At 40.8% G+C, this 19,794-nt stretch overlaps 1 protein-coding gene across 2 annotated transcripts in view; it reads right to left on the bottom strand.

The window, feature by feature from the left end:
* Positions 1–19,794, bottom strand: part of DNAJB6 (DnaJ heat shock protein family (Hsp40) member B6) — a 67,189-nt gene that overhangs the window by 23,850 nt on the left and 23,545 nt on the right. The window contains exons 6-8 of one of the 2 annotated variants that reach the window (XM_081834537.1): positions 15,264–15,395; positions 14,234–14,375; positions 13,558–13,628 (exon numbers count right to left, since the gene is read on the bottom strand). In XM_081834537.1, coding sequence (XP_081690663.1) covers positions 13,558–13,628; positions 14,234–14,375; positions 15,264–15,395 — 345 coding nt within the window. Of the gene's footprint in view, positions 1–12,858; positions 13,629–14,233; positions 14,376–15,263; positions 15,396–19,794 lie in introns of those variants that run through there. The other variant, XM_081834538.1, reaches the window with a different exon arrangement.

Genomic DNA, 19,794 nt, shown 5'->3' with positions numbered 1-19,794 from the left:
CACTGCTTGGCAATGTCAGAAATTAATGGTCATATAGGGAAAAACTTGCTCTGCAACTTGTTTCCACATTAGCTTTGCAATTCTCAGAAACTGGAGCAATGCTGGAAAGAACTGTGGCATAAAAAGGAGCCACAAACGGCTGAAGGAGCAAAGTTTAGTGTAGCCTTAAAATCCCACCTGTTTTCATGAAGCAGAACAGAATTCAGGTTCTGCAGGAACAAATGAATGGGTTTTTTAAAAAGTAGTATCAATCAAACACAATGCAGCAAACGCCTATCTAGGGAAATCTTGTACCAAGTCACACCTACACATTCTGGCAAGCAAGGTAGCCCTTCCCGGCAGCATTCTCAAGCAAACCAGTTATCCTTGTAGGCAAGTGTTGCCGTGTTTTAGAAAGTCCCAAAGACCATTGCACATACTGGACACCATGCAAAGAGGAAGGCTCCGGTGGAAATAAAAGCATTAATAATCCAAGGAACTACAAAACTAAAGGATAACCCAAAACGAATCTAAGAATGGTTTTGTTCTCAGGGGGAATAAGCAGACCCTAAGTAAGTTTCAGCTAAGAAAACAAAGCATTGGAAGGGGGCTTAAAGACAGCGTACTAATTCTCCTAAAACCTGTCAATACTAACAGAAGTGTTTTCTAGCCTGAAGGTAAGCCAGACTGCTGGTGGATCCAATTGAAGATGCTGACTAGGGGTCCACACATTTTGCCTTGTCTAGAAATGTATTATTGCCAGAAGCCTGGCAGTTGCCTCGCACAGCAGTTCCAAAAGTCAGTACAGTACGAGATCAGGAACAATGGTCTGCTCCCCTCGTCCGATTCCTGCTGAAAGAAGAGCAAGCCCCAACCTTTATGCTGAGTTAGCTATAGAGAGGCGTGTGGCAAATATCCCTGCCTTGCTTCTGAAGGTTGAGCGCCTCCAAAGTGCAGCATAGCTACTGGGACATGGTTCCAAGCTGGAGAGGGGGCTGAATCTCACGCTTCTCATATTGCACAGTTGTGAAGATAACAACACCCTGCTCCCCCCGTTCAGCTCTAACTGTGGGAGGAAGGCTGGAGCTTGTGATGAGGGTCAGAAAGCTGGAAACTTAGGAAACGTTTTTCAGGGAAGGACATACAAAGGAGCTACAATATTCCCCCCCCCTCCCCAATTCTATAAGAGAAAAACAGTTCTAGGAAAAGTTACCGTGCATAAAGTACTTGAAAAAGAGCTCTTGGCTGTTTATCAAAGATCTCTGCTTCCACCAGAGGAGTAAGCAAGCCAATACTTTACCTCTGACTGAGCAGCCTTTATTTAGTCCATCAGCTTGCAAACAAGCCTCTTGGAAACGCTTCTTAACTGTGCTAGTAATGTTCATTTTTTAAATTTTACTACCTGAACGATTATCTTGATTGCCTTCACTGTCAGGGTTACTGCTCTGAAGAGACAAGCATTCAAACTTGAAACAAAAGTGCTTGTCACAGGTTTTCACCCAACACACAAGGAAGATAGTACCTGGGAAGTATACTCCCAAGGCAATAATCTGACTGTTTTGCCACTTTCCCAAACCACTGGACACAGAATGATACACGTAATGTTCTAAATTTTCACCCTTTGGCACCGAGGAGGTTACTCTTCAGGGAGCTATCATAATCGGAGAAAAACAAAATTTCTTCACAGTGAATGTGCAGTTCTTTTTTGATATGGCAGAAAGTGTACAGACTGTGGGTGTCATCTGGTCTCGAAAAAAACTATTTTAACATAACGCAGACACCAGCTGACAAGCCACCAAGTCTTAGCTTGCACCATCTGCCCTAGATCACTCACTCTGGCCAGGTAAGCAGCTTTAAACTGTCTGCAAGTTCATGAAAGGCAGCAGTACGCTTCAACACATTTTCTTATATATTGTTGCACAACTTGCAGAATAGCTATTGAACTATTTATCTTGAGAGACTGGGAGCACTATTAAGCTGCCCTGCTCCAGGTCACATGGTTGGTGCACACACATGGAATGTGTACATTAAAATTATATATATATATACACTTTTCTGTCTGAAAGTCTAGAGCTAAGGCCAGAGCTATAAAATGCAGTGTGCATGGCCAAGAGCCAATTTGGAACAGTGGTTAGAATATATGACCAGTGTCAAGGAGAACGGATTCAAATTATGAAGCTCACTGGGTGACCTTGGGCCAGCCACTGTCTCTCAGCCTGATCTACCTTGCAGAGTTGTTGGGAGGGGGAGAACCATGCACATCACCTTGCCCTTCTTGGAGGAAAATGTAATAGTATATATAATAATATTATGCCAATGCCTATCAGAATGGCTTGGGTCCTTTTGTTTGCCCAGTCTTGTCCTGGCAACCATTTCTTGGTTTTGCCAAACAAAACAAAGACAAGTCCTGCCTACGCACAGTCGTACCTTGGAAGTCAAACGGAATCGGTTCCGGAAGACCGTTTGACATCCAAAACGTCCGGAAACCAAAGCAGTTTCTGATTGGCTCCAGGAAGCTCCTGCAGCCAATTGGAAGCCGTGGAAGCCCCGTCATACGTTTGGGTTCCAAAGAACGTTCACAAACCAGCATTTGGGAGCCAAAACATCCGAGTACCAAGGCGTTCGGGATCCATGGTATGACTGCATTGCTAAATGCCTCACATTTCAGAGCCAGTGAGATGGGTGGCTCCTCTATCCTTTCTCACTTCTTTTGCTTGAGCCCTTACTGCCATGCCACCTGATGCATCCCCTTCTTTCCTCTCATATTAAAGCCAGGTCTTTGGTTGGATGGAACAAAAGCAATGGAAATACAGTCTCCCCACCCCAGCTAAGGTTAGTCCTAAATTATAGCTGGGCAGGGGAAACTGTCTCCTGCTCTTTCCCCACACTAATTTCCACTGTGTCCTTAAGCACTGTGTGACAGCTAGAATATCGAGACGCACACATGGGAAGAAGCCTGTCAACAAGATGTTATAAATATTGAGATATATGGATTATAGAATTGTTGAATTGTAGAGTTGGAAGGGACTCAAAGTGTCATCCAGCCCAACCTGCTACAATGGTCTGACTTGGTATAATAAAGTTTCCCATCTTCCTAAAGATACTGTGTTCATACAGGCAAACCTTAAAAAATGATAACATACCTTTGAAACAATCACATCAATAGGAGTCAGGATTCTGAACACTAGTAACTTTTAGAATACTAAAACAGTCTCATCCATTTTCAACCATAATCAGAATAAGCAAATGCATTTGCACAGATTTCTGGCTAAAATTAGAAGGCGTTGAGTACAAAGAGCACTCTTTGAATGAGAAAGTGGGGAGCAACGAAAACATGCACATTAGATGAAATGCAAATAGCAAAGGCATCCTATAAAAGACTTGTTCGTTCCTGATATATAGAAATACACAAAATACACAGTAGCTGCTACTGATTTGCCATTCTGTTCTCAATGCAGAAGGTTCAACCCAAGTTTTGTCACTACTTAGCATTCAAGGAATTGTTCCTGTATGTTTCAACAGGCTGTCATGTTTGACATTTGTTAATTCATATGACATCTGCAGTGATCCGTTAATTAGGCTGTGCCACCCATAATTCCGGAAACTGCTCTCCCTTTCCCAGGGCACATGCCTCTCTGGGTCTCTCACTCTCAAGACAGCCACACCAAGGAAGGAAGAAGTGCATGTGTGACTCCTTGCCCCAGGCAGCGCCCTAGATTGTCCCAGGGGGTGTCTGTTTAGTACCTACTGACCTACATTGTTCGAATAATATGCTATTATTTTGAAGTGTCTTATCCTGGCCAGCTGCCATGAACAGGCCCAAACAGCAATTTAGGAATTTTTTAACACCACACCCAACAGTGAACTTTGATCTCCATCCAAAGTTTAATTACGTGACAGTCTAGTACTTTTTACCTTAGGTACACACATCAGAAATCTAAGTCACTGGAGTGCTTTTGAGAGACTCCCACAACAGAAGATATGCTGCTTGGGAAGGCATTATTTGTGTATCCAACTGCAGCAATTTATGGGAGAAAACAGAGTTACCATGGATCTAATCTTATGTAAATGTTCTGGGACGACGCACATAATGAAAACACAGCTGAATGCCCTTTTAAGTACCAAGTGGAATTATGATTTGAGAGGCACATTAGGGCCTTTGTTTTTGTCTAAGGAGGTGACTTAGATGAGGAAACCCTACGACCATGGATTCTGACCTTTGTGAACAGCTTTTGAAACCTGTGCATTATAAAAAATACTCCAAATAAACTTCCCAAACATTAAAATGGTTTGCTCAGTACTTTTTACAGATTTGTGACGAATGGTTGCATCTCATACAGCAACGTAATGGTCTAGTCAGTACTAGAATGGGAAATTTCTTCCTTTTTAAGCACTGCCTAGGAGCATTTTCTAATTTATATTTGTTTTCTCTGGTACATTTAGAATTATTGGGCTGCAGTCTAAGGCCAAATAAACTTAAAATTTGATTTAACTTCTGTGGCTATCAGCTCTTGCCTAAGTTCAGTTCAAAATCTCTGGTGGCTTGGTGTTTATAGTGGCTAACTAACTGGGTTAGTTTTTTTGCTTTTAACAAATGTCCCTTACATCCCTTAGAAATGCAAATGGTTAAGCAGTATACCAGAGCCTTAAATAAACAAATAAACCAGTCAACGCCAAAAGTATGAGATGGAGCACATTCAAGTGTGTGCTGGAATGCATATGCCCCTTGTGCCTTGGTGTATTTCTGCCTCTAGTCTACTGAGCTGGGGAGCCAGTGGTAAGGTAGCATGAAAGTAACAGATGTCAGTGCAGATGTGACTGTATGTCACAGGCAGTATCATGCACATATAGACGACTTATCTAATAGCCACTGGCAGCCTTATCCTCCTGCAATTCCCTTATTTTTCACCTGATCTTTCAAGAGAACTACTGTATTGAATACACAGTAGCAGGGCTAGGAAAGATCTTTATCGAACATAGTGGGAAGCCAGTGAGAGTAAACAATGACAAGCTAAGTGAATCAATGATCTGGCTCAATATAAGGCAGTTCCAGGCATCAATATGGCCAGTGTGAGCAACCCAATGCACAGCCTTAGTATTAAAAGCTTCTTCAAAAACCTGAGTACAAACAAATTCGGAATTCTACAGCCAGCAAAATAGAAGGACGTTTAAAAATGCAGTCTGCCGTGGACAAAGCATATGCTGAATAGAGATTGTGACTCAAATTCTTTTTCAACTGACCTTAATCCTAAACATGTAACTTAAAAAGTAACCTAAATATTCTGCTAGTGCAACTCAATGACAAGAAACGTACATGAAGATGCTACCAAGCAACTCATTATGAAGAGTGAAGGAAGAAGAGAAGTTTCGTAGGGTCGACTGTCCGTCATTTGACATGTGAAATCTCATTACAAGCAAGCTCAACTCTGAGGCTTGGAAAAGCATTTTGTATAAAGAGCAAAGTAATTGTTATAGGGAAGCCAGACGGCAATGGTGTTCCGCCAAGCATCGCAAGTAAAAAGACTAATGCAGCCCTTACATTATTATAAAGAATAGCAGTGACCATCATAAAGAAGGATTTGAAACAGAGTTACTCCGGGTGGAGGACAGAAACCAAACCGCAGTCTCACATGCCACAGTACTACAGAAAATGAAATTAGTTTCGAATGCAGCTTATGATACATCATGGGAATCAGAACTGGGAGCAGAGAGATACCCAAACCCTGCTTGTATGGAGGACATTAGACTGAAGGTTTGGCAAAGTATCCACCAATAAGAACTGAGAATTAAGGCAAAGGCCTCATTGTCCTATATCACATCACAATGCGGGCACAGGTTGTAAACTATATGCAATCACTAAGATACCCAACTGCAGCCTCATTTATCAATTTTCAACATATAGCATTTTTAAAAAACACTTTTGTAGATGAAGAAACTGAGGTTAAGTGACTAATCTAGTAACAACAGCTAAGCAAGAGCTAAGCAGATTTTATGTTTGAGCATTTGGGTCTAATGTGAACCTATACACATGGTTAATGAAGACTCCAAAACATACTGGGACACAACACTATACAAGACATCAGACAAATGCCATTTGCATACAAACCAATATGTTCAGCCAGGCAGATGGGCAACAGAGAAAGCCCAGACATGAGAATGACATATATAAGTCAATGTTTAAATCTTTCAAAATTAAATCAGACATCTCAAAACACTCACATAAATTATACCTTTACAAAACACAACATTTTAAAGGGGACAGTTTAGCAATACCTTGTTGGAAAACAATCCCAAGGTACAAATGACAGCGTTCAATCTAGTAACTAGACAGAAGACAGGTTAATACAATGTATTTAATAATAAACTTCACAATTTAGAAAATTTGGTATTAGCATGTCTCAGTATTGAATGCTTCAGCAACTGGGTCAAGTTTCAAACAAGGGGGGGAATGTGTTTCATGTGCTAATGCAGAAGATTGCAGACCTTGTCACCTACACACAAATACAGCATGCATTTAGTGGCCCTTAGAAACAACTTTCCAGACTTACCCAAGCTTTGAAAATAAAGGATGCCAAAGTTCTACAGAAAGTTATGATACAGCTACTTACCCACAGGATTTAAACATAGTACACATAGTAGGCTTGATTCAGACTTAGAGGCACATACACCCCACTGAAATTAACAGCACAAATAAAGTCATGCCTTTGTTCCATTGATTTCAAAGTGCAACAAAGTCTGGATCCAATAGATAAATTTCTCTTTCTCTGGTGGCAGCTGTAAAATGTAGCCCATCAGCTATTCTCAAGACTAAATGATCAGCTACACCAGCCAGTCGCACCTAGAAAAACCCACAAGTGACCAAGTCAAAACTATCGTTCCATAATATAATAGTGTGCCAATGGAGCAGAATCTGTAGTCAGGAAGTGCCATAGGTCAGTGGTAAAAAGCACATTGCTTGCATGCGGAATGTCCATGTTCTGCCACTCAGTGCGGACAACACTGAGGAAGAGGGACCAACACCCAACGTGTTAAAACAAATAGGGTGGTAGGAATTAAGTATAAATCCATAACCTGCCCATTTGTTATCACTGCTGAATATTTCACCTCTAATTCCTTTTCCCATCCTACTCAATCACCCCCTCTAATAACAATCTCAGCTGATGAGTGCTGACAGGGGTTGGTTTTTTTAGCCAAAACGTGAGTGCACTGAGAAACAAAACAGAGCTATCAGTGGGTTCATGGGGACCCCAAAAGTTGCAGTAATTGAAAAAATATTTTTTCTGGGGGAAATCCACATGAGGACACAGCATGTTCAGCAGTCACAGAATGCTGAGTGCTTGTTAGGATAGGGGAGAACAAAGCCAGGGTGGCGGTAGAATGGAATATCCAGGAAGAGAACATGGCTGGTTGGAATACTTGCGAGTACTCCACACTGGAGCAGTTTGCTTTAAGTCTCATTTCTTCTTTCTAATTGAGAACTCAGGTGGTTGAACGCTTTATCATTTAGGAAGAGAAACAGAGCCATACATAGACAGGGGAGTGGTTTTTACAGGAAACTTTCTAGGTGTGCAGAAATATACATACTTGGAAATGAAAGGGTTTTTATTTTAAAGCTACTTTGACAAGAACCTGTCACCTTACAGAATGCTAGTGGCAGGTCAGTATATTGAGGGGGCTCTAAATAAACTGTTAGGCAGACTGTGGAAGTCTACAAATTAAATATATGGTCAAAAGTAATTGGAACAAAGATTTCATGTCATTGAAAAAAGAAAAACAAAGTAGGGCGAGCGGAAATGGACTTGTCAAGCCCCTGACATTTTACACTGCATATTCCAGAAAAGGGGGAATGGCACTGGTTTGGGGAGTTGCATAAGCAAAAACAATTACACAACTCAGAATAGGAAAATGGGACTTCCGGGTTAGCGCGATCGGTTAATGGCGGATTCCCTCCGAGCTCCGGAGGGAATCGGCTCTGCTGAAGACGGGTCTTACCGCGCCGGCGACACGGGGACCCTTAGAAACCGCAGGCACGGAAGCCTGCGGACTTGGTGACTCAGCGGGCACCTTTAAGCGCCTTCCCCGACCCACGAAGAGCCTTTTTAAAGGCTACGGAGAGGGTACGGAGAGCGGCGTGGTGCTGTGAGTAGACCGCTACTTCAGTGGAGTGAAGCCGCGAGCCATGGCCGGAGAGCGCTGACTTTTTTCCCAAAATTTGGACTGGAAAACAAACAACCTGTGAGTAGAATGGAATTTGGACTTTAAAATTTTTACCTTTGAATTCGGCACGACCGGGGGATGTGCTAAAGGGAAGTCCGCACCCCCCTACCTACAAACGATCTAAAGCAAGGATTGGAGAACTAAGGTGGAGAGATTACTGTCTTTTTGGTGCTAGATAAAAGATATTTCCATGAATTTGACAGAAGTCTTTGTGCTGGAGAGAAAGGGAGGAATTTTGGAAGTTTTTGTGTAACTCCCCCCCCCCCGAACCCGGGAGCGTCCTGTGCGTGTGCCGGAGGAAAAAGAATAAGGAGTTTGACAGCTGTCAAAGGAGCTATCAAACGGGCGGTTAAAGTCAAGAACTTTGCTATTTAATAACTCTCTGAACTAAAGGTGTTACATTTAAATTGAGGTGGTTGGAAACAAAGTAGTAATAAACAACAAAGTAACGGATTGTTGGAAAAGGACTATTAAGCAATTGGAATCCCCCTAGGGGAACTAGAGACATTACAATGGCTGCAGAGGGAAAATTACTGGCAGAGATAGAAAAAATGTTTTTTCTCATGGGAATCTTGCAAGAGCAGAGTACGGCTATGAACAAAGAACTTATGACCTTGAATTCTAAAACAAACAACTCTGCTGAATGCATAAAGGATTCGACTGATAAAAAATCTGCAGCTGAACCAGAAGAGACATCTTTGGAATTGGCGGAGAGGAAAGAAGGAGTGGAGAAAGTACAGGTGGAAAATACCAACCAGAAGCCTATATCGTCAGAAAATAAAGAAGAAGATCTTTGGATTACAAATCTGCGAAAGATGAGAAAGGAAGTCCCTGGAGTACTTGGAATACTGGAATTTAAAAGAATAAAGAAACATGATCGGGACTTCCTCTTTGAGTATGGGAGAGCAGCTGACCTTTTGCAGCAATTGCTTTTAAACATTTTGGATGGAAGAAAATTTGATGTGACTGTGACAGAACTCCTTCGAGACCTGAGGACCAACAAAAAGGATTACCAACAAAATCGGCAGAGAGAGACTGACAGAGAACTGAAGGCCTCGGATGTGAGGAATCCGGGCTAGGAACTGTTTTTGTGGACATTTGCTTGGGAAGGGATGGAAACCGGGATAGGGAGGGAGGGGAGAATAGAATTTCAAAATTTTATGATTTTTGTATTTGGCCATTGTGACCTATAATTAATATAATAAAGGGAGAAATTCGTGGAAGGGAAGTTAGGTCGACCTTAGAAAAAGGATTTAATGTTTATAAGAGAATTGGATAAATTAAATGTGGACAAGTAAAAAGAGCTAAGTTTTAAAAATAATAATAATATGTTTAAGATTATAGATAAGAACTTGCTGAACTAATTATCGGAATTGGGATGTATGAAGAGGGGGTGGGGGGAAGTCAGGGAAAGAGGGTAAAGAAAGTAAGGGTATGAAATTGTATATGTGTTGTCTTCGTCTTTTTGTGTGTGTGTGTCTTTATAAAATGTAAAAACCCAATAAAAATTTTATAAAAAAAAAAAACAGAATAGGAAAATGGTACTGTATTGTACTCAATATGTATGGCTGGAAAACTAATTACATCAATGAAGGTACAGAAACAAAAAAACCAAATAATATAAATCAGAAGATGGCACAACTGTAGACAAAGATCCACTCTGACTGCTCAGCCTTTCAAAAAAGCACAAGAACCGCCAACTCTTCGGGAGTTGATCACTCATAATGGACAATTGATAAAACAATCTCAATTGAAAAATACGAAGCTGTCAAAAACACTTCTTTGTCTACTAGTGTGCAGTCTTCTAATTGATTTTTTTTTTTGTATCTTCAACGATGTAGTTTACATTAGATAAATAGATAGATGATAGACAGACAGACAGACAGACAGACAGACCGACTGACCATGTTTATACTCTGGGTCTTGCAATTGTTCTTGCTTTGGCTTCTAAGGACCTTCATTTTTATTGTTCTTTATCTTGGGGAGGTGCATGCCATGAAGCAAACCCCCAGGAAAGTAAATGAGCACCTTTTACCCTTTCCAGACTGGTAACAGGTAAACTGATTTTTTTGTGGATGCATGGGCTGACTAACAGGTTTCTGTTGGGCTAAGAACAATACATCCAACCCCCAGGCAAGGTCTGGATTTATTCTCACAAATGCTAAGCAGTAAGAACCACATTTCGCCAGATCAAATTTAACACCTTGGACATACAGACAACACAAAGTGTAGCTTGGCTTGCAATACCAGAAAGGTTAGCAGCTAAGAGTTAGATTTGACATCCAAATGACTAGCTGCTGCTAAATATGATGCAGCACATTTGGAAGAGACAGAACTGCCAGGCAAGTTGGTATACAGGGGCTGTGTGCATTCTATGATCAGACTGCGCAAGTACAAAAATAATCTAGCACAGAATTCAGCATCCTGAAAATCTCAGCTCTTGAAAGTATGAGCGGTATGTCTGTCAGTGATGCAAATTACATGTTTTCTCATAATTCCCATGGGATTATGCCCTCACTTGAAGGCTGGTGGTGAAGGTTTTGCAGATAATGCATATGTTTGATGCCTGGTGAAGTCTCATGAGATTTCAAGTGATACAGGAGAGGGCTTCAAAATAAGCAAATATGTAAATTTTAATTGCAAGGCAGGATACAGGATGTTGACAATTCTTTGGACACAGTTCTGATTTTCAACCACAGTATATACACAGCCCCATGTTTGCCTGCATAGAACCATTCCAGCAAAAGCACCCATGTGGCAAGTTAAGCACATTGTGTTTTGAAATATGAAATAATGTACAGTATTCTACTTATTTTATCACCATAATATAGTTGTTGATGGGCTAGCCTTCTAACTCTTGTCAAGTCTTGCTCAACAATACAGTTTGATTCTAATTTAATAATAAGCTACAACTAGCACTGTCAATAGTTCTTAAACTGTGAATGTTGAGAAGGTACCAGGGGCTGATTCTTCAATGAAAGTAACCTATTAATGCTCTCCTTTAGCAATTTGGATGGAATTTATGAGGAGAGAAATGGAAAATGCACAAGGCAGCTAGTTTTTGTTTCAGTTAAAGGCTTCTGTTTATAGCAAGTGTGATTAGCCTTTCCTAACTTAATATTCACCCTCATCATTCTAGACTGATGTTTCCCAAAGAGAACAGAAATAAGAAATGAGATATAGATCATAATAGGTTACTGATTAATGAATTCTGTGCTAAAAATACATTTGACCTTTTCTCATTCCTTTGTCCCTAGAATGGCACTTGGCCAGGGGCACTGTGGAGGATGCAAAATGGTTGTCAGTCTGTCAACATGGCCATTGCTGCTGCCACTTTTGTAGTAGCAAGTGGTGGAGGCGGGACTCAGGGAAAAAGAAACTATGCTACAGCCACTGCTAGTTGTGAGCTCTACACCCACAAGGAAGTGCTGGAGAATTTCTTCTCCCAGTGAAGGAGTTTGGTGAAATGGTTCCCTCCCCTCTTTAATCATACAAGGACAGTCAATTTGGAGGACACAGCCCAAGATATTTGAACATGTGCCAACCATTGAGAGGTTTACATTAGGAAGGACCTTAAAAGGGTATGATCATAGAATCACAAAATTGTAGAGTTGGAAGGCACCCCAAGAGTCATCTAGTCCCAATTCCCTGCAATGCAGGAATGATACTTTCTATAATTTGTAGGCAGGATATCCAAAGCTAGACTTATGGTTAGGTTTAGAAATGGATACAAAGTGCACTTGCACGTCCTAAATTAATAGGTACTGACTTTCTGCTGAAGTTATATAGCACAGTGGCTAGCCTACAGTCCTTCAGATGTTATTGGACTACAACTCCCATCAGTCCCAGCCACCAGGAACAACAATGGGATGGGAACTGTAGTCCAACAACTTCCAGAAGGCTACAGGTTAACCACCAGTAGGAAACAACTTCATTACAACTAATGATGATCTAAAGGTTTTAGAGCAAAGCTGCCCTGATAAAGGTTTACCTTCCTCTTTTTCTCCCACACTTCCAGTGTGACCCTCTGTCTCGTAGCTTAATTTAAATAGGTTTCACTGGAGCCTAGTTTATACCGAATAAGGGACTTGCCCATGTTCTTATCCAACTGAAGGGCAGTCTAAAAAAATGCAACACTTAAACTGAAAAACAAATATATGTTTCTTATTTTGCTTTTTGCAGCCATCTACTGTTTCAGGGAAAAACAAAAGGCATTGCTCACTGAAAAATAATGGTTAGAACTACATTTATGTCAGTTCACAAAAAAATGAATTTAGGGGGTAATATCAATCTCTGATGTCCTGCTTGAGCAATGAGCTTCGTGCAAATGGAACTTAACTCTTGCTCTCCCCACACATTCTCAAAATCTGCTTCAAAAGGTTCGGGGAACTCTCTGGCGCAGATGGGGGGGCGGGTTTGCAGGCAGAGGAAAAAAACCAATTGTTTCACACCCGCTGGTGTGACATTTACCTAATCCAGAGAAATAACACTTGTCTAGTTGAGAATGTTGTGGTTAATTGTTTAGTGGCACCCAATTCTTATATGGGGAAATGTTTGCAAGGAAGAAAGTCTGAAGTAAGCAGGTACTGAAAAGCAGAGTATAGTTATCATCCAAGTTACACAGGCGCACAAAAAAAGCTACAAATGTTACCCATGAAAGAATGCACCACAAACATCAGCATTTATTCATTTTTTAACGTTTTAGCAAAAATGACAAAGTACCCAAGCTCACTAGTTTTAACTTTTGTTAGCCTAGGCTTAAACATTACACATTTAGATGTCAAAACTGACTAAATTGCCAGCATTCATGCACAACTAGAAAACACCCTTAATTCGTTTAAACCAAAAATGCACCATCTGTAACATATTAACATTATTTCACTACTAAATATTGAAAGCTTGAAACTAAATCTGCCTCAGAAATGTTAAACTTCACAGTAGATTTAAACTACTAGTTGGCTCACATATCAAACAAACAAACAAAAAAATCAAAAAAAGCAGGATTCATGCTAATGTTAGTGTACAATTTTGCCCTAGCGCTAATGCAGGGTAATTGTCCACCTAGAATCAGGTTTAATAAAAAGCAAAGTGCATACAGAAATTTACAACAATTTTAAGGACAAAAAATGGTCCTATTCATGTGGTCCCAGCAAATAAACGCAAAAGTCTGACAGTATCATGAGCTCCGATGAGCCGTTTATAAATACTTTAGATTACGTACAGTATAATGAAAAGAGTTCGTTTGAAATCTTCAAAAAAATGTTCCTGTTAATCCTCAAAGGGTGCTTGTTATAGCTTAACATTTCTGTTAAATGCGTGCGTTGAATTACTTGTTATCCAAGCGTAGCAGCTGCTCCTTACCATTTACTGTTAAAGACTTTAACTGGCCATCTTCTTCAACTTCTACTCTCTCTTGTCCATTCTCAACAATTCTGCAGGATAAAAATCCATTTAATAGTCTTTTCTGAATAGTCTTTTTTTAAAAATAACAACCAGTTGGCACATGGATATCTTGTCCATAAAGTGATTACTACTGATTGGCATCAAATAGCAGCAGCTAAAGTTTCATTTTATGCAAAAGCTTAGAACAACTCTGACTGCTTATGGAAACTGAACCCCTTATGAAATCCTGAGCCACCATTTTAGCACAATTCCAATTTCAGCCAGATCCAACATCACAATTTCACATATTTATCACATCTCTAATCCACTAGGACTGGACCTTTGGCACCTCAATCACAGGAATATTCAACTTATTCAAACACCACACTCAAAACTTGGGAAAATCAGAGGCATCAACCTGAAAACAGAGAACCTAAGCTTATTGGGAGCTGAGTGTGTCACTAATGTAAACAGAGTATATACACAGTTTGAAGTTAATTCTGGCTAGTGAAAGCATTTGTTTCCTTCCTTGGGCAAGTAATAAAGAGAGAAGCAATATATTTCTATAATTCTATGTCTTTAAAAATCTATTAAGACTACAGAAAACCAGTTACATAACTAACCTACTGAGAAATGTGAATTTAGATCACTGTACCTCTTTGTAGTAATTTTTCTGCCATTAACTATTTTAGTTGAAGTCGATACAGATTTGAAGCTGCCCATCCCGGTGCCACCAAACGATGTGGAGGAGAATGAAGTAAGGCCCCCATGTCCCAGAGAACCAAACGAAGTAAAACCTAGTAAGGGAATCAAAGTGTCAGAATGTACTTGAACCAAGGCAAAAAAAGGACCAACAGTTTTTCACTCCTGCTTTTTCCACAGATTAATAAACTCAGTAAAATTCAGAACTGATTTGTCAGGCCACTATGTGTAACCACGTCTATTAACTTCATATACCAGTTTATATCCTGATTCTAGCAATTTTAAACAACCGCCAATCTCTTAAATTTAGCTGTAGTTTTTCCTTAGCTTTCGATGCTCCAACTCAAAATGAAGTTTGGGTCCTTGATATGATATTCTAATATAATGATACTAAGAAATTTCATTAACAGTAAACCACATGATGTATTGCTTGTGAAAGTTAAAATTATGTGATTCACTGGTTTAAACCTATGCTGCAAGCCTTTTGAAGAGCAGAAGACAGCATAATGACACATTTCCTAAAAGCTAGCTGGAATCCAAACTGTAATTTTATTTTTATGATGTAAACCACCCTGTGCTCTTCAGAGGAAGGGTGGTATATTATTAGTATTAGTATTAGTATTACTAATAATAGTTTACCCAATGTCACATGGAAAATCACTTTTGAAACTGATGAACTTTCCAGAAAACAAACTACAGACGAGTTCAAATTCAAGCCTTTATGTGCATCTAAAATTGGATTCAGCACTGTTTTCTTTCAGTTGTAGCTCAGGTGAAGGGAATCTGTGGTGCTCCAGAGGTTGCTATACTACAACTCCCACCAGCCTTGGGCAAGCACAGCCAATTTTCAGGGATGATGACTCCCAAATTTTCATGTCTTAACTAGTGGCTCATCGAACAATTCTACCATTTACAGTTTAAATTTTGCTGTAATCGGGAAATTGTCTACATTCGCTGATTAAACTGAATTTAATTCACCTTACCCGTATCAAATGAAGAGAAACCACTCCCAAATGCAGGAAATCCACCAAAAGCGGAGAAAAAGGATCCACCACCTCTGTTCCTATTTCCACGTGGCCCTCGCCTATTGCCAAAGAAGTCATCAAAAGGATCTTCTGCAAATAAAAATAAAGTTTTAAAAATCATATACCGGTAAGCTTCAGTACTAAACACTCTAAGTAAGGTACAAAATTAGTGATTTTTTAAGTATTAAAGACAACCAAGCCAGTGCTTGCTGTCTACTTCCAATATCACACACTTTCTATCTTTAACAAACATTAATTCTCCAACTGGCAGATACATGGAGCGGCCTCTGCTTTTCAGTGCAACCTTATGCATGTATAGGTAAAGGTAAAGGTAAAGGTACCCCTGCCCGTACGGGCCAGTCGTGTCCGACTCTAGGGTTGTGCGCCCATCTCACTTAAGAGGCCGGGGGCCTGCGCTGTCCGGAGACAATTCCGGGTCACGTGGCGAGCGTGATGAAGCTGCTCTGGCGAGCCAGCAGCAGCACAGCACATGGAAATGCCATGGGGATTCGAACCGCCGACCATGCGATCGGCAAGCCCTAGCACCGAGGTTTTACCCACAGCGCCACCCGCGTCCCATGCTATGCATGTATACATAGAAGTAAATCTCATTGTGTTCATGAAAGTCTGCACAGGCTTACAGCCTTTGTGATCTTTTTCTCCCTATCGGAAGGAATGCAGCTGATTTTGTGGAAAGGTTCAATGTCACTGCAGGTAGTTCATTTTTAATTCATCATTGCCATTTAGTGAAATACATTATATATTCAAAATCCTGAAAGTATAACTACTAAACTCTGTTAAAGGAGATGAATCTGGTTTTCTAGATTCACTTTAACAAAATATCTTTAAAGCCTTCACAAAAACTACAGATCATAAAAGAGTATTAGAAAACCCACAATGGATGTGCTTGAAGAAACCAAGCAAGAAAATTTCTGGCAATGTGAAGTTAAAGTAGTTGGCATTTTGAAAGCTCAATGGTGATTTTATATGTTGCATTATCTCTTTTAAAATTGAGGGCTAGTCTTTCCTCTCTGAAACCAGATCTATTGTAGAAGCCATGTCTTCCCAAAATAAACTTAAATGGTCCATTACATCTGATTGTGAGTGTATATGAATTCCTTGAGTACTACCTGAATGCTAAAGTTATACTCCAAGCACTTTACCATAGTCGGTACAAGTAAGTTGTATCAATATGTATGAAGTGTTTGAAGATGCATTAAGCAGACATATGAACTATGAACATACTAGGAATAACAAATAGGAATTGATTATATACTGCTGTAACTTTTTAATTAAAAAACAAATACCATTTTAGTGACACATGCACCCATTTTGATAGGGGAAGTATTTTCATGAAACTTTTGTAAAGTAGTGTTTTGAAGCTTATGTGTATGCTATGCTAAGTGGCATTATTTATTTATTTATTTATTTATTTAATTTGTATATCGCTTTTCTGCCAAAGCATCCAATGAAGCTTACCATTTTAAAAGAATAAAACAAACAAATGGTGTAAATTATATGCTTGTAGGTGCTTTGAGGTGTTTTTCTACAATCAAGTGGTATATAAATGATGTTATACAATAAATAAACAATTTGAAAAAAGTGAGTTTTCAGTCCTTGCAGATTTTTAAGAGGAACATATTATTATAAAATATGAACAAGGCCAAAGGGGGGGAAAATAGGTTAAGGAATGGAATTCAACCACTATATGAAGATGAATGGCTGAACATGGAAGGCTGGATCCAGACTACCTTAGCTGAATCAGAGTCCCACTGAAATTATGAAACGTTAGGCAATGAGTTCAACAGGGCTAACATGCAACCAAGAATCTAGATTCTACCCAGAATGCATAGCATTTACATATGCACAACACCCAGGAACCTTTTGGCAGAGGAAAAAGTTTGTGTGCCAAGTCAAAAGTACCCTGTGGCACAGGAGAAACTTGTTGCTTCCACATGTATTATGTCACTCCAGTTAAAATGCAGTTTTCCGGTATCAGTAGCATCTCTTATTTCCCCAGCTTCAAAACTTATCTAAATCAAAGAGTGCCTGAGAACAAGTTCCAAACTGGATGCCTATATATATATATATATATATATAAAATTTTCTTAGGGGCTCAGGGAAAAGTTGCTGAGCTTTTCTTAGGGGGAAAGGGGGAAAGTTGAACACCAAAAGATCTCACTTAAAAAGATCCGTCTTCTGTTCTGGGGATCGTGGAACAATGGAGGGCGGTCCGAGGCCAAATTTTACTTTACCACCGCTGAGGAAAGGGAGCCAGTGATCAACCGCGATCTACCAAAACCTCCCAGGGATCTACCAAGTAGATCACAATCGACCTGTTGGACATCCCTGCATATATTATTGCCTGTTCACACATTATAAACGTAATGTATCTTACAAGGATACTTGTTTGAGCTCATATAAAGTGTAGTCAATGTTTGCAGGCATCATGAACATTTACCAGTCAGGGAGCCTAATGTGGCTGCAGCTGTGAAAACGTGACAGAAACCCCAGCTTTGCTGACAGCATACAAAATAGGCCTTAGGGAGGCATTCCTAAAATTTGCAACTTGAAACATACTTACTAGGATTTAATTTATATACCCAGATTCAGATACATAATCTCATAGGCATCCAATTACCGTATTTTTCGCTCTATAACACGCACCTGACCATAACACGCACATAGTTTTTAGAGGAGGAAAACAAGAAAAAAATATTCTAAATGAAACAGTGGATATATGATTTTTGTGGTTCATGCTGTGGTCACAGACATGTGATCTGACGGTGAGTTTGGGGTAGCCCAATGCAAAAATCCTGAGGATCCATGTGGATCCATGCTTTGTAACCACGTTTTTGCGCCATTGCGACCCCATGAAACAGTGGGTGCGTGTGTGTTTTGGTGCAGGCTGTAGCCATGGATATGCTATGTGATCTGATGGTGAATTTGGGGTGACCTAGTGCAAAAATCCTGAGGATCCATGTGGATCCGTGCTTTGTAACCACGTTTTAAGTGGGGAGGGAAGGAAAAGAACTCAAGGGACAAGGAGCTCGCGTGGGGGGTGTGGAGAAGGATGCTGCTGATAATGCAGGAGAGGCTCCTCTCCAGCTTTGCTCCTTTAGAACAAGCAGGCTCTGCGTCTCTCCCTCCTCCCCGGCAAGGAAACCATGATAGTAACCACTCTGAGACAAATCAAGAAAAATTGCGACCAACACTCTCCCCCAACAAGCGCAGTGAGGTCAAAACACACACACACGCAGAGAGGGAACTGGCCCTAAAGTCGCAGGGCGCTGGGGGAGTGAAGGGGAAGCAAGAGAAGGAGAAGGAGCCCTCACACACAGAGAGACACACAGAGTGTCAATTCTAAAGTCGGAGGGACAGCGCAGGGAGAGTGACGGGAAGCAGGAGGAGGAGAAGGAGCCCTCTCTCACACACACACAGACACAGAGTGTCAATTCTAAAGTCGGAGGGACAGCGCAGGGAGAGTGAAGGGAAGCAGGAGGAGGAGAAGGAGCCCTCTCTCTCTCACACACAGACACAGAGTGTCAATTCTAAAGTCGGAGGGAGAGTGCAGGGGCGCAGGGAGAGCGAAGGGGAAGCAGGAGGAGGAGAACTATAGCTCAAGCACACACACACACAGCCCCTACAGTGGCTAATCCAAAATCGGACAGCAAAAAACTGCAGGCAGGGACAGAGAGTACGGTTTTTTTTAAAAGCAGCCAACCCCGCTCTGCTTCTCTCCCTCCTCCCGGCTAGGCTGGCTGAAAAGCTTCGCTGCTACTTAGCAGCTCTGTGGGGAGGAGAGAGGAACATAGAGGACGGGTTTTTTTAAAGCAGCCAAGCCCGCTCTGCTTCTCTCCCTCCTCCCGGCTCGGCTCGCTGACAGGAGCCGCTTACACCCGCTTTGCTGTTTCAAAGCAAGCCACGGACTGCTCACAACTGCAGCAGATTCCCCCGCCATCTGTAGGCATTCACTCCATAACACGCACAGACATTTCCCCTTACTTTCTAGGAGGAAAAATCTGCGTGTTATGGAGCGAAATTTACGGTATTTGGGCTTAAGTGAAATCATTTTACAGCATGGGGAACATGTGCTCCATCCCCTTCAGAAGTAAGGGGAGCAAGATGGATAAAAACCTGGGACCATTATGCTTTTGGGGTGATATACGTTCAATACCATCTGTCTGTCTTGGGTGTATATTAATTTTTTGTTCAAGGGAGTTTTCTTTGGTAGCTCTTTCTCTTCAACCTAATTTGACAACGGCAATAAAGCAAAAAACCCTCTGATAGGTCACTCATTCCCCTACTTCCAAAATCATACATCATTTCAAAAGAGGAGGAAGAACACCTTGATCATGAGTGAAAACCAGCCATACAAAATAGGGAGCATATCTAGAATTAGTTGTCTAATTAAGTGAATTTGTTTTTAATTACTCCTGTTATTACTGCCTCCCATGGGAGTAAAATCCATATAACTATCTGCTGTGTG

Source organism: Podarcis erhardii (genome assembly GCF_964252035.2).
Source record: "Podarcis erhardii genome assembly, chromosome: 12".
Lineage (NCBI taxonomy): Eukaryota > Metazoa > Chordata > Lepidosauria > Squamata > Lacertidae > Podarcis > Podarcis erhardii.
The sequence above is the reverse complement of the archived record's forward strand: the minus strand, read 5'-3'. Positions and strand labels throughout refer to the sequence as shown.